The 15,071-nt window shown below is 49.0% G+C and overlaps 1 protein-coding gene across 9 annotated transcripts in view; it reads right to left on the bottom strand.

Annotated features, from left to right (window-relative positions):
- Positions 1-3,775: 3,775 nt before the first annotated feature.
- Abp1 (Actin binding protein 1) overlaps positions 3,776-15,071 on the bottom strand; it is a 73,605-nt gene continuing 62,309 nt past the window's right edge. For 5 of the 9 annotated variants that reach the window (XM_089578224.1, XM_089578220.1, XM_089578223.1 and 2 more), the window contains 3 exons: positions 11,302-11,448; positions 6,489-6,608; positions 3,776-4,675 (listed from right to left, as the gene is read on the bottom strand). In XM_089578224.1, coding sequence (XP_089434350.1) covers positions 4,536-4,675; positions 6,489-6,608; positions 11,302-11,448 — 407 coding nt within the window. In that variant the 3' untranslated portion in view covers positions 3,776-4,535. The remainder of the gene's footprint in view (positions 4,676-6,488; positions 6,609-11,301; positions 11,449-15,071) is intronic. The other 4 variants (XM_089578225.1, XM_089578222.1, XR_016290006.1 and 1 more) reach the window with 3 other exon arrangements.

Raw genomic sequence — 15,071 nt, forward strand, 5'->3', positions numbered from 1 at the left:
ACTTAGGTCTGCTGAGAACTGTGTCCATCATGTGCTCGAATGTAGCCGACAGACTGCACAAGCTGAATAGTATGACGTTAAATTCCCAGAGGCCGTTGGCATGACAAAAGCCGTTTTCTGCCAGTCAGCAGCTGTCATGGGCCCCTGCCAGTATCCGGAGCGCAGGTCCAGTGAGGAAAAGAATTCCACGCCTGGCAGGCAGTTGAGGGCATCGTCAAAGCGGGAAAGTTGGTACACATCTTTGCGGGCAATCTTGTTCAGACGACGGTAATCAACACGAAAGCAGATGGATCCGTCCTTCTTCCACATGGGATCAACGGGGGAGGCCTATGGGCAGTGGGAAGGCTGGATGACGCCGTGCTGGAGCATGTCATCCACCTCTTTGGTAATGACATCACGTTCAGTCGGCGACACGTGATACGGGTGCTGGCGCGAAGGAGCATGTGTGCCGGTTTCTATGCAGTGAGTGACATGGATGTGCGGCCCAGTGATGTGTGCGGGAAGTCGAAGGTCTGACGGAAATGCTGAAGTAATTCGACAAGCTGATCGTGTTGAGCTGGCAAAAGGCTGGCATCAACAGAGAGGGGAAAAACAGAAACGAAGTCTTGGCTTGGCGTAGCAGCAGGAAAATCGAGGGCAGCTATCTGGAGAGAGGCGAGGTTGTCAGAGACTGGGAATGTAACAACGTGATCACATGATTCGACACGTTCGAGACATTCACCCTGGAGAAGCATTGAAGGGCAAGAAGAAGAGTTTGCGATGTAAATTGCGCTGTGGCCATCGCAAATAGTCAGAAGGGCGAAAAGAAGGAGGAAGGAATGGAGACGGGCAGCAGCACGAGTCGGATTGAAGAGTGCAGTTGAATCAGACAAACAGGCGTACGAGAGGGGCACCAGGGCTGCAGAGAAGGCAGAGATGTCAGTATCAGCAGCAACCAGCATTTCACCAGCACGGGCAGAGGTACCACACGGGGGGCCCACAATTCAATGCTGGCACAGGCACAGTCGACGATCGCATGATGAAGGGTGAGAAAGTCACAGCCCAGAATGATGTCATGAGAACAGCAGTGCAGCACGAGAAACTCGGTGACGTACAAAATGTCCCATATAATGAGGCGAGCTGTGCATGCCACCAGAGGTTGGATGCGGTGCAAGCTGGCAGTGCGGAGACAAAAGTTCAATGCAGGCGTTGCCACTTTACGTAGTCGGCGGCAAAGGTCGGCACTAATAACAGACAGCATCACCAGTGTCCACAAGCAAAATATCGGCGACCTGCTCCTGGATGGGATCAACGGATGATGGCGCAGGGTCGCCGGGCACTGGCAGGGGGGACAGTTGGCGGGCCACCTCTTCCCGTATGAAGGCCTTGATCTGGGGAAGCAGTGAGGCCGGGTCAGAAGCGAGACCACAAACTGCCGGCGCAGGAAGCAACTCGTCAAGCATGCTGGAACGGCGAGTAGAAGCTGGCTGTTTCTTCAGGACATCATAACTTTGACAAAGTTGGATCACGTCGACGACTGTTTGCAGATTCTTCACGAGCAACATCTCAAAACGTGTCGTCGGAGATACCCTTCAGGATGTTGTTGATTTTCTCGGCCTCGGGTATCGATGGGTTGATGCGCTTGCATGAGTCGACAACATCCTTGATGTAACTCGTAAAAGTTTTGTTCGGGTGCTGAGAGCGGGCGCAGAGGCGTTGTTCGGCACACAGTTTGCACACAGTGGGGTACCCGAATACCTCTGAGAAACTGGTCTTGAAAGAAGACCAGATAGGCAAGTCGGCTTCGTGGTTGCGAAATCACAAATTAGCCAAGTCGGATAGGCAGAACAGAACATTACTGAGCTTGGTAGCATCGTCCCACTTGTAGGCACTGACACGCTCGTATGACGACAACCAGTTGTCGGCATCGGGGTCGTTGGCACCACTGAAGACGCTAGGGTCGCGCTGGCGGAGCCCGCCGGAACAAATGATAATAGACTAAGGGATGGGGGCTGTCTGGCTGGTGACTTCAGGCATAACGGACGTCGGAGCTAAGGTGCAGCTACAGAGCTCCAGGATGAGAGGGGGGAAGGTACAGCAGCCTCCACCGCTCAGTTGAATCTGGGTCACTTGCAGCATCCGACAACAGTCCCAGCTAAGCGTTCGGTCAGCAAGCAAGCTTCAGACCTCTCGGTCATCTTTTTCCACCACCGAAACTGAGCACGAAACTGAGTCCGTTCTTTTTAAATTTGTTGTCAATTTTTGCCTAACTTGACTGGTTCAATTTTGGCAAGTCAGGCAAACGAAATATAGGGGTATTTTTGTGCACCTATTTGTCGCCAGTATATACACATGACAGCACCGAGAAATATCTCATTTTGCTTGTAGCACCCACTGACGCCGCAACGCAGTGGCGCTCAGTTCGGCACTCCTAGCTGGTGCCTTGGTGCCAGCTATGCAATGCAGCAGAAGATGAAAATAAAGCAGAGCGGCACATGCCCAATGCGCAAGCCAGGCACGGGCAGTTCGGTTCTAGGAGCGTGCTATGTCGCACCTATAGCTTGGCGCTCCACTGCAACCCCGCAGTTTCCAGTCATGCTATGATCCCGTTTACGCAACGAGAAAAAGTTTTCCATGTATAAGATTTCTAAATTTTTTAAACACTGAAACTCTAAAGGTTGTAACAAATCTGACTCCCATTCCCCACCATAAATTGCAAGATAATGCAGCTGCATTCTGCATATAGTAAAGCACATCCATACCAAATTCAATTGTGATATGACATGAGTAACTAGAATAACGTCATGCACAGGCACTAAGGTTATATGAAAATGATAAGCTAAGCAAAATGCATCCCATGTGATTTAAAGAGACTGCAGCCGTGCAGCTCCTGAGGACATAAAAAACGGTTGAGCTATGAACCTGGCAGAGAATGCGTCTGAAACAAGAACGCTTTTTTTACCTGAGTGCAGCACCGCCATGATGGGAGACACCACTACTGAAATTTGTTGCCGTCATGAAAGTAGCTCTGTTATATTCGCTTTCCGCTTACTTCGCATCACAGGTTTTCGTAATTTCGAGTCTACATTCGGTGCTGGTATTGTTGGACATGAAAGAGAAAGGCTTGCACATAATAAAACAAGCAAAAATCAAACATGTGCAAAAAAAACGACTAAAAAAATAGTAGTTTTTTCTACCTGAGCGTCCCTTCAAGAGCAGCAGTTGGAGGATAGGTCTTGCATCCCACAGGTACCGCCTACAGGTCAGCTGCCCGAGTTTCCAATGGTCATTTTTGCAGAAAGTCTGCACAGCTTCAGTGGCGATGCATTCTCTCATAGCGCTAACTACACCTAGGAAAGCGAGGAGAGGGTGCTGAATGCACTGAGACAGCCACAGCACATATGATGACACCTTCAATCTGTCAGATTTTTTACACATCACTCCCTGATGACTTCGAGCATGCACTTGTGTACACTGCTGTTTCTATCAGCTTTGGTTATGGATAACTTAAAATATAACCACAGGCCTGGAAATTTATACAGCAAATCTGAGATTACGAAGAGTGCGGCCAGTTATTCCCTATAATTAGTGAAATATATCTGAAAATTTCGCAAGTGTGAGAGGGTAGGTGGAGGAAGCCATCTAGCCAAGATACAGAGGGAGCATTCGAATGGACTCCCATTCAAATGTCCTAAGAGACAGAAGCAATGGTACATTGTTTATGTTTGCCAAACTTTTCTCTCCATCGTGACATTTTTGCACCCATCCATAATGACTGGACCAAACAATGCCAACATATCTGTAAGCCAGTTTATTACAGGAAACAACTCGGGTAATAACTTGACCACGTATGGTGCAGTGTGCAAACTCCATGAGTAAAGGACAGGAGAAAAACAGTCATAAGCAAAACATTTTTTGGTAAACAAGCAGTTAGTACACAGTATATACTTGCAAGACCTGCTTGCAGGCTTCATACAGGCTTCAAGCTTCCCACGCCATCACTATAAAAGTGGAAGCACAAGGCTTTCGCCTGTATGCCCGGTAAGCCTAACTCTTCTAGAAATAGAACAACGAACACGCAAGTGGCACCTTGGAAAATAGAAAAGCTAGCTCCAATAGCCAAAAGTGGGGGTTGTGAGAATGTAGGCCACTGACAATGTTTGCACATGATGCCTCCTAATGAATGGAAATGCCTCGAAAAGAGCAACAGCTGTGCAGCACTGCAGGTCTCCGCATGCTGTGCCTTTCCACAGGAGAAATGAAACCCAAAGGCAGAAGCTAGAGTGGAATCTGCTGTTACAACTGGAGAGAATACTCGGCCTGCCAAAGCAAGAAAGCAGACCACTGGAAGTACACTTGAGCGTCCGCAAACAGACAGCGTGCGGCGCACACCGGACTTCATTCGAGGCACAAGAAGCATGAACACGTCCCTTCGCATTCTTTTAAGGGAAAAACAGCACGCCATCAAACGCAACAGGAAAGCTGATGGCCACCAGCTGCTGTTGCCATGAACACATAAATATCTTCCAGGTCCAGGCCCCACCAGCTTCAGGCACTCACTCAAGAAGCTCCACATAATTGGCTGGGAAAAGACCGTAGGTGCCATCAGGGCCCAGGCCCTGCCACCAGCCTTCGTCAATTTGTTCAATGTGCGTGATGATGTCGTCAGGGTCGAAAGAGATCTCCGTGTCATCAGCTGATAAAAAGAAACATCCAACAGCAGATATTAGATTGTGATGCTTTCATGCATGCACATTCACCACACACTTGATGGATAAGGCAGCGCTACAAGAAATTGCAAATATGGCCAGGTCTATACTGGGCTAGCAAAAATGCTATCTGGACCTGGCCAGCAGGAGAGATGAAAGAGAGTATTTCCTCTGTCCCTTGTTATTCACAGTCAGTATGTACCCACTAGCTCAACCTGCCGTCGTCTTACAGAAGAGAAGGCAGCGAAGAGAGTAGAAGCAGGAGCATCCTTTTTGCTCCAATGCACATGGCGGCATCTCAGCTCACATTCAGTCCCTCGACATGCTCGACATCAAGGCAAGGCCCCATATTAGGAGTTGCCTCCTGGCGACATCAGTTGCCCTTTTATTTGCCCCATTAAGTTATGCACTTGTCACTTGTTTGGGGCACAGCAAGTACAGTGGCACCTCGATTATACGTCCCCCGGTCATGCGACGACCGGCATTTTACGACGAATTTGTGCGGTCCCGGCAAAACCCCCATAGAGACAATGCATTAAAAACCTCGGTTATACGACGCAAATTTTAGAAGGACCCCGCTTCGTACGACGTCTGGCTCGTACCGTCCGTCAAAAAAGGTCGTCAGCAAACGCAGGCCGGGATGTACCGTATTTTCGCGATTCTAAGCACCCCCCCTATTTTCTGAAAAAAATTTCTGAAAAAAAAACTTTGCATGCGAATCTAAGCACCCCCTTTTTTGCGCGGAAGAGAACGTTGCCAAGGCCGCCAAGTGCACTTGCTCTCTTTTTCGTAGAGCCTGTGCAGTCGGAGTCCCGAGGAGGCGCGGCCTGCGCATTGTTGTTGTGACTGAGAGAAGGATGAAAAGGAAATTGCACGGGCCTGCCTACTGGCTCGAGCCAAGCCACCACCGCTGCCAAGTGCAGATAGAGGAGAGTTAAAAGATCAGAGGAAAGATAAAGAGAAAAGATAAGACGCCCCTCCAGCAACAAATGCGTCCGAAGAAACAGATAAGCGGGCGAGGCCGCGCTCGCCGATGCGAGGACAGCGGCGTCCACGGTGCTTTTTGTGTTGCTGCGTTCCGACACTACAAGACAGATGGCGGCACAGAACTGTCTGCAGCTATTTTTCGAATCTAAGCACCCCCTCTCACTTTGGGCATCGCGATCTTGAAAAAAAAGGGGGTGCTTAGAATCGAGTAAATACGGTAGGCACACTTTAGCCAGTCGATAACCGGTGCGCCTTAATCTTTCCACCTATCAAGAAAACCGCGCGAGCCGCTGCCCCGCTGTTCACGGCAGCCTCAACGGCCATTTTATCTTGTTTGTTGAAGACTAGCCCTCTGCCTGCAAAAATGTGCTGCATTTGTGTTCCGAAAAAAAAAAAAAAAGAAAGATGACAATGAAGTTCAGACGTTAAAAAATATCACGCTTGATTTTCGATTATGCGACACCCGGATTATACGACGGCTTCGCGCGGTCCCCTGAACGTCGTATAATCGAGGTTCCACTGTACAAGCTTTACATGGGGCTAGGTGGTGTGCATAGAGCAAGCCATCAGCTAGCCAATAACAACAGAAAGGTAGGAGACACACAGAATGAACAGAATTCATTGAGGAATGCCTCCTATTCAAACACAAGTGGGAGAAAGCCCAGGTGGAATCCAACTTGTTGTGTTTGCCTCTTACCTTTTTGTATGCCTTTTTTCATGTGCCCACAGGAGGCATTCCACAGTGAATGCACATTTCTTAGTATTTAAACCCAACTAAAAACAGAACTTGTGGCTCGCACAACAGTTCCTCACCCGCCTGGTAGTCATAGAGCGCCCGAGCCCGGATTTCTGGCTCGTTGCTTTCTACACTGGCTGGCTGAGCTTGGCTCAAGCCAGGGCCTTCCGCAGCCTCACTGGCGTCAGTAATGCCATCTGCCACAGGAAGTAAGCATACCACAAATCCATTAAGTACTGCCTCAGTAGAACCACCAAGAAAGGTACGCCTCAAGGAACCCCAACAGCATGCCAAGGAAGCCCCCTCCTTGTTGCTTATTTTTTTTGCTCTTTCAGTCAATTTTGTCCGAATTTGTTAGTTATTCAATGCCCATCTCACTCATGTTCAGAACCTAAAGACAAGAATGTAGAAAACTACAGTCACAAGACAAATACACTCAACTGGTTGGGCTGCGCATAGAATCATGTAACACGTCGTCAGGCTTTCATTGGCTATCTGCCACTCCCGGGCTCCGGCATCAATGCAGTGACAGCATTTTTTTTTTTTTAATTTAGACAGATACTGGCTGGCCGTCAATTCACCCCAAAAGAATAACCAATGAGGCGTGCACCTTTTTTTTTTTGTCTCGTCTGGGCTCTGCTAGCAGTGCGGCCCACACATTCAGTCGTCACGCATGCAACACGCATCGCCTTATACCCCTGTCAAACTAGCAAATTTAGTCATTCGCATCGAATGACATTGGCTCTTAATGTCATTAGGTTCGAATGTCATTCGCCATCAAATGAGTTTGGGGAACTCATTCGCATTCGATCTTGAACCAAATGCCTACTCTGGACACCAGATATGCAGCAGAAACAAACGACGCGAAAAAAAATAATGAGCACACTGCCAAAGTTAAAAATTGTATTTATTTAGTTCTGCTAAAAAATGTTAATTCTGGTGTGAACCTGTTCACACTAGAGGCTCTTGTGGATAGCTATTACTCTCGATCTCAGCAGCAGCCAACGTAGGCGGCGAGCATGAAGCAGGGCCTTTCCTGCGACTGTTGATCATTTTGGAGTGCGTGTTTCTTGCCGGTTGGCGTTCCATGTTGTTGAGCTCGGAAGTACTTAAATATGTAGCTCAGCAGTTCACTCTTTGGAAGTCATTTCTACGCTTCGCGCTCCTGCGAAGCGTAGAAAGTATGTGGTTGACTTTGTACTTGGCTTGGCTTCTGATGGCTAGAGTGCTGCAGAATGGCCGGAAATTAAATTTTAAGCTTATAATATTGCACAGAAATGTTCTCACCCGCTCTTGAAACACTACACAACAATTTCAAACATCATGTGCGCTGATGTCTTTCAATTGCACTATTTTTTTTTTCAATGACATTATTTTTTACCGTGTAGCACCAAAAGAGACCAAATGATATTCGACGGTTCAAATGCCATTAAATCTGCTAGTCTGACAGGGGTATAAGTGCCATTCCCTTTTCACATTTCACACCATTTTGCCAGCGCTATAAACAAACCATGAAACCTCGTTAATTCGGACTTAAAGGGACTGGAAAAAAATGTCCGAATTATTTAATGGCCTCCCAAAACTGCAAAAAACCGTTCGTGTGGAAGCAAAGTTTATTTGATGGGAACCAAGGCCTCCTTTGAAAAATGCTTGACAGCAGTGGTTTCTCGCCGCAGTTGCGCCAAATGACATAATTCATGCACGCACTCGGGAGTGGCGGGTGGAAAGCTGGCCATGAAGAAGGCAGCGAAGGCACGACGGAACTGTGCTTTGGTTTTCACATGGAATCAAATTCGCTTTATTTTTGTAGTCACATTGTATTCATGTAAATGCGATACTTGGACAGGACATAAATGTTGTCGTAAAGTGATAACATGCGACTACTGAAAATAAATAATTATCACAGAACAGGATAATAAGAGCAGGATGTAAGATATTTCAAGGTGTTTGTTTTAGAAACGGACACTTGGTGCTTAGTAAGCAGACAGAGAGCACAGTTGGAGCCATGCCATCACCAACACTGATATAGTAAAGTCCCTGATATAGTAAACAATTTTGCTGGTCCGAGTTACTTTACTATAGAGCACTTTTACTGCATTTCATAAGAAACTAATAGGCATGACTATGCCACTTTCAGTTAGCGGCGTGCATTCTCACCACCTTTTGTCCCACAAAAAGTTAGGAAACGTAAAAAAAAAATATATACAGTCGAACCCGGATATATCGAATTCGAAGGGGATCGGAAAATAGTTCGATATAGCGAAAATTCGATATACAGATATAGGCTAAAACTGCACTCCCGATCATAACAAATTGTGGCTTACCGTTTGGAACAGCCGCGAATCACATAGTATGGGCGCGCAATGTGAAAGCGCTTTATTTCGCGGAAAAAAAGATCACTAATTTTGGGCTGCTTTTTCCCCTGGGAAACGAAGTTCAAAACACTGGCCTCGATCTTCTCGAGACTGTCCAGGTGCGACAGCACAGTGCCTTCCATTTCGCCGCAACAGCGCCGAATCAGGCTAACGCTGACGCCAGTTCAGTGGCTGCGCACGGACGCGTTTCTTCGACAACACAGTTGCCCTCGTCGTCGCTGGAGTCGGCGTCTTGAACGCCAGCTACCGCTTGAACTTCGCTGTCAGCGTTAAAGTCCTCAACAGTCACTTCGGACGGAACGGCGCCGAGAAAATTGGACAAGTCGCGAAACGCGTCGTCCAAGCACTCATCGTCATCTAAATCTTCCGGACATTAATCTCCGGCCACTTCAAGGCCTGCCTTGCCAAAACAGTTGGCTACTGGGGCCTGCTTCACGTCGCGCGTTGAAACACAGGCACACACACACAAAAAAAAAACGCGAGGCGCAGATGGAGCGATAAGAGCGAAGCCTATGCGAGCGGCAGTCAACGCGGCTGCGAAGGAACGACAGAGGGAAAAGAAAGAGCAGGGAGAAAGATCGGCGCTCTGGGCTTCGTTTTTTTTTTTTTTTTTCTGAGCTCTCTCTTTTCCCCAGACCCACGATGTGCCCACGAGCGACCGTTTTCTCTCTCTCTCTTTCCCCAAGAAGCGTGGTCGCCGCGCGTCTCCATGCGGCGCTCTCTCTTCGCTGATCTCCAATGACCTTGACGGAGCACACGCCGGCGGTACAGGAGGAGAGGAGGAGTGGGAAAGCTCGCGCCGGTGGGGCGCAAAAACGGGGAACAAAAAAAAAAAAAAAGGGCCCTGCGCCTGCTGACTGCGGAAATGTTCTCCGCTGAGGCGGCTGAGGACCGGACAGGAATGTCTTTGGGGAAAGCGCACCTTCCAGGGGCGCGGCGCGGCGCGGCGTTCGATATATCCAATGTCCGGCGAAAATGGAATTCGATATACAACGCAACTGTCCTATACTTTTACATAGTATTTTCAAGGGGGTAATCTGTGTGTTCGATATAGCCAATAATTCGAAATATGCGGGTTCGATATATCCGGGTTCGACTGTACATATCAGCACAATGCAGAGACCATGCGAATCAAATATCAAACCAAAATGCAAGAGGATATACTTTAAGCTAGCCACATGTTCCTCCCTCTGAAAGCGCGTCAGCATTGGAAGCACCCAGGACCGGCTGATATGAAGCCAAGCTATGTAGAGAACAGATCATCACAAAACTGCTGCTCTTTTAGATAGAAAAGAAAAAACGCTCACTTCTAACTCTACATCAAATTTAGCAATTGATGCTCTTTTTTAAGCTCTTCTACAAACTTCCATATCACATGTATCTACAACACCTAAAAATGTTGTAAATCTTTCCTCTATAACGCTGTCAGGCGATGGTCCTTTGAAAGGGTCTTAAAGGGACACTGAGGAGAAATTGAAGCTGGCTTGTATCGACAGAATACCAGCTCCTGATTACAAAAACGCCACTCATACTGACAACAAAGCTCTTGTAACGTAGAAAAGAGCAAGAACCAAAATACAGGTATCGCCGCCACAGGCCAAACTCGCAAGTACAAGCGTGATGAGATCATAGAACAAAACAGTGTTGCTAGAACGAATGGTTCTAGCAACACCAGGAACCGAGAAACCATGCATCACTGAGGCGCAGCCAATGCATGCGCAAATCTCCTTGACGTCGCCAGATGGCGCCACGTGCCCGGCTGCTACGCGCGCTCCTGAAGCATCGGGACAAATCAGCGCCTGTTTTCCGGCGGGAGGCGGGCTCCCGGTATTCCGCTAGCGGTAACAAGGTACACGGTATGCTAAAGGTGTCTATTTGCGAGAACTTCGTTGACGACTTCGAGAACGAGATCCATCGTAACGCTGGCAAAACGCCAGTGCAAACGTAATCGAAGCGACTGTAGCGACGGCCGCAATAGCCGATAGATGCCTTCAACGTGCGGCCGGCGGTAGCTTTCTTTTCGGATGCTGCTAGGCCGCACTGCTGGCAGCCAGAAATCACGGAGTCTGCGTTACGTCATGTGCACGTCATGTTTCACGTCTCTTAGTCCTCTGTCGTCATAGACGAATCCCAAGTTTGAATCAGAGCGGCGGGAAAAACTTTTTCAACTTCGAATCCAAATTTCTTAGAAATAAATGCATCTTTCGCTGCCGGCCAAGTGGCAACAAAGCCATGACATGCCGAACTATCGGATTTTACTATAAAAAAAATATTAATAGTGCTCTCCTCAGTGTCCCTTTAACTTCTGCCATGCAAGCGGCAGATGGAATGAATTTCAACTTTACAAAGACCTTGAAATTTTCTCCCGAAACCTGATTCAAGGAATACTACCATGATCGCTCCCAAAAATCCAACCCTGGTCCAAACTTCTATTACCCGCTGGACACCTACACATTGTGGAAGTCACCGACCAAAAATCGTACGACACCACCCAGAACGCGGTAGGATCGCTCACAACTTGGGCACGAATGTCGTTGGGACAGCTGGCGCCACCTTGAGGTCCTGTGTCCTACAGCCGCTAGATGGTGTAACATCACTGGGATTTTCTTCCGCACCATCTGTGGGCACACACCTCCTCGTAATGCTTTCGCATTAAAGAAAACTGCAAAAATGGTTAGACTTAGTAAACAGACTGTGCTGCCGCCTAAGCCGACCAAAAATATACTGTGTATGCAAAAGTAAAACAAAAATAAAAATGCTAACTGCACTTAAAAATTTTGTCACAAATGTACAAAGAAAACAAAGTGCTGGCACGAGAAAAAAAAAAAGCAACTAAAAGTCAGCTCTGCGGCATGTAGCAACGACACAGCTCCACTATGACAATGCTCCCTTTACCTGCTCACTTGCGTTTATAATAAAGAAGCTTTATGACGGCCATGTGACAGGGGTTCTTGGACGTCGTCCGCAGCACAAAACTGAACAATAGTCACAGTTCGCGAAACTCATCTGTATCGAGTCTTTCGTCCCGTATACGGGAAGCGGTAGCAGCGAAGCGTGTGGGAGGCGTACGGCTTCACGGAGATGGCGAGCGCAAGAAAACGGTGGTACTTTTCAAAGCAAGGTGAGGGTACTGTTGTGTTTTACCCCCCCCCCCCCCCCCCTAACTCTCTTTGTGTGTTCCCGTCACATCTGTATCCACTCAGGCCATGCCCAGAGGCAGTGTGTGGTTCTGCGAAAGTGGTCTTTCTTCATGCACGCGCTCCCATGCAACCTCCTGGATTCCACGTACCACCACTTCTACCTAACTGCCCCGACGTGTTTTCCGAAGTCCCCCTTAAACGGCACTCAACGCAGCAGTATTGACCCTGCGACTTTGTGTGTGCATCTGCCAGGGTGACATGTCTCAGCGCCTGCTGCCACCTGTGGAGACGAGCGTCTGCCATTCAACCGCGCCTCGCTCTTTTGTCAACAGCGGGGTGACGACGCTGCAGGTGTTCACCTTTGGGGCATTTCCTTGGAACAAGATATGGAATCCACCTGGCCGGAAACGACTAGCCCAACAACATGCTCTTCTGGACACTTCAGAGTATCCAGGGGCCTCAGCCGAGGAAGACAACGAAGCAGTGAACGACCTTGGAGCACCCGGACGAAGTCCCTACGATTGGTCGGAAAAGGCGGGAAGATCTCGGGAGGGTCTATTTAAAAGCGCTCGACACGTTCATCAAAGAGCAATCCCCTGAGCAATTCCCTAAGCGATTCCTTCAGCGTTTCCCTGAGACTTCTCAGCTTTTACCGTTTGTCTCTTTTTGTAAATAATCATGTAAATATGTGAATACAAGTTTTCCTTCACTTCCCCTACTCCCCGTCTCCGGCCCACGCTTCTTCCTCCGTCGGCACAGCGGCGGTGCTCTTGGACCCGATGCCTGGTGGAACACGCTACTAGCTCGGCAAAACATATCAACTGGTTGGCAGCAGCGGGATCGTCCACGCTTGGTCCTGGCTTCAGCAGCGGTGAGCGCTTGACTTTCTTTAAGAATCTGCCAGGCTGATAACTCTGAAAATTTATCACTACCTGTAGATTAATCATCTGCACGTGCTCGCTAAAGCATTTCACGTAGCAGCTTATTTTTGAAAGTTCTCGTTCGAGAGTTGCCATGGATTTGAGCAAGCTAAAGAAGCCAGAGTTGATTTTGCTGTGTGAAGAGCTGGGTATTGAGGTCAGGAAAAGTCAGAGAAAGCCGCAGCTGATTGAGGCTATTAAGGAATGTGGTGCTGAGGGTGACGGAATTTCGGAGACGTGGGAGATGATTGTAGAACAAAAGGCGGAGCAGGAAACGCGAAGGCTTCGTCAAGAGGAGGAGATAGAATGGCAGGAGCAATGCCGTAAGAGACACGCTGGGCTCGAGGAACTACGTAAACGAGAGCAGCAGGAGCTCATACGTACGACTCAGTTTCTCAGACGGCGAAGGGCCCAAGATCGGTTGCGGACTTTTCAAAGAGGCGAGAGCTTCAGAACTTTCCTTGCGAATTTTGAACAGATATGTACGGAAGAGGAGCTAGATCAGGGCGAATGGTCAATGATGTTGCTGGCTATCCTCCCTTGTGATGTCGCCGCCGTATTAGCGCGACTGTCCGATGAGGATGCCCACAACTACGACAAAGCAAAAAGTGCCCTCTTCCGATACTTCGGAATTCGTGTAGAGACCGATTCTAAAGTCCGAAGTGATGGCAGCGGGCAGCGCTCCCATCAGTGCGTCAGCGACCAGCCAACGAGCCCCGCTGGGTCAGCTAGGCACAAATTAGTTGCTCAGAAGAACAGTGACAGGGCAAGGTCAATCCTAGAGAGAACCACCAGTTCCGCGAAAAACGCGCCGTCGAATACCCCTCCAACACTCAAAAGCAACGATGCTAGCAGTGCAATGGAAAAGGCTTTTGAAGCTAAAAAGCCGATCGTCTGTTTCCGGTGCCGAGGGCCCGGACACCTTGCGATCGGCTGCCGTAAGCCTAGAGTTGCCTTTGTGTCTCCAGACAATGGGGACGACAACTTGCAACTCTTGCAGCCCTCTCTCCGGGAACTACCAGTAAACAAAAAACTGTGCAATGTTCTCCGCGACTCGGCTGCCACCATCAACACTGTCGACTGTGCAAACGTTAAGCATGAAGAGTTCACAGGCGAGAATGCCTGCATAAGGCAAATCATGAAAGAAAACAGCATGTCTTTGCCCATTGCCCGTGTCGCGATCGAGAGCCCGCTCGGGGTGCGTCTGACCGAGGCAGCAGTCTCCCAAAACCTGCCTAAGCAGCATCACTCGATTTTCTCAAATCGCTCGGATATGCTGCCCAAAGAAAAGGGCCTTTGTTTTGGAGATAACGCTGCGCAGGTCCTCACCATTTCGAAGGCTCGTGAATTCGCAGCGCCAGCAGAGCACATAGTTGAAGAGGGCAAACCAGACAGCTACTGTGGAGCTCCAAGCCAGAGCGCGGCGTTAGCTGAAACGCACGATGCCGTGCAGATTGCCCTTGCAACCCAGAAAGGCGTAGGCGCAGCGCAAAAATGTAGTCCTCCAGAAAGCAGTCGCGCGCTGAAAGCGGCAACTGCAAGTACTATTGTAAGCGAGGAATGCGCCTCAGCGCTGCCTCGACACAATGATCAGTTCAACGATGAGGGAACGACAGCCGCTCGCGACCAAACACCCGAAAATTAGTTATGCTCCAATGAAACCAGTGTGTCTTTGCCCATTGCATGCGTCGGGACTGAGAGCCCGCTCGAGGTGCGTCTGACCGAGGCAGCCGTCTCCCAAAACCTGCCTAAGCAGCATCCCTCGATTTTCTCAAATCGCTCGGATATGCTGCCCAAAGAAAAGGGCCTTAGTTTTGGAGATAACGCTGCGCAGGTCCTCACCATTTCAAAGGCTCGAGAATTCGCAGCGCCAGCAGAGCACGTAGCTGAAGAGGGCAAACCTGAACCTGTAAGCCTGAAGCCTATAAATTCCCACGGTGATGAGCTAGAGCAGGCTTTGTTACAAACCGACGATGAGGCGGACGCCGGCGACTTAAACCGTGACGACTCCGCGATTGCTAGTGGCGCGCAAGACAAATCAACAGCGAAGGTTTTCACAGAGCGGCAGCGTACAGAGGTAACCAAACGGGAAATGTTAATGAAGGGGAAAGTGCGCCTCATGTTGATTGCTGCACGAAAAACCGAACAACCGCGTAACAGCTCCAATTTGGCACCTCAGCGCTCAAGAGTTCGCACGCGCCGCATGAAAGGAACTCAACGCAACG

Source organism: Amblyomma mixtum, chromosome 3, assembly GCF_055824585.1.
Source record: "Amblyomma mixtum isolate Tamu chromosome 3, ASM5582458v1, whole genome shotgun sequence".
Taxonomy (NCBI): domain Eukaryota; kingdom Metazoa; phylum Arthropoda; class Arachnida; order Ixodida; family Ixodidae; genus Amblyomma; species Amblyomma mixtum.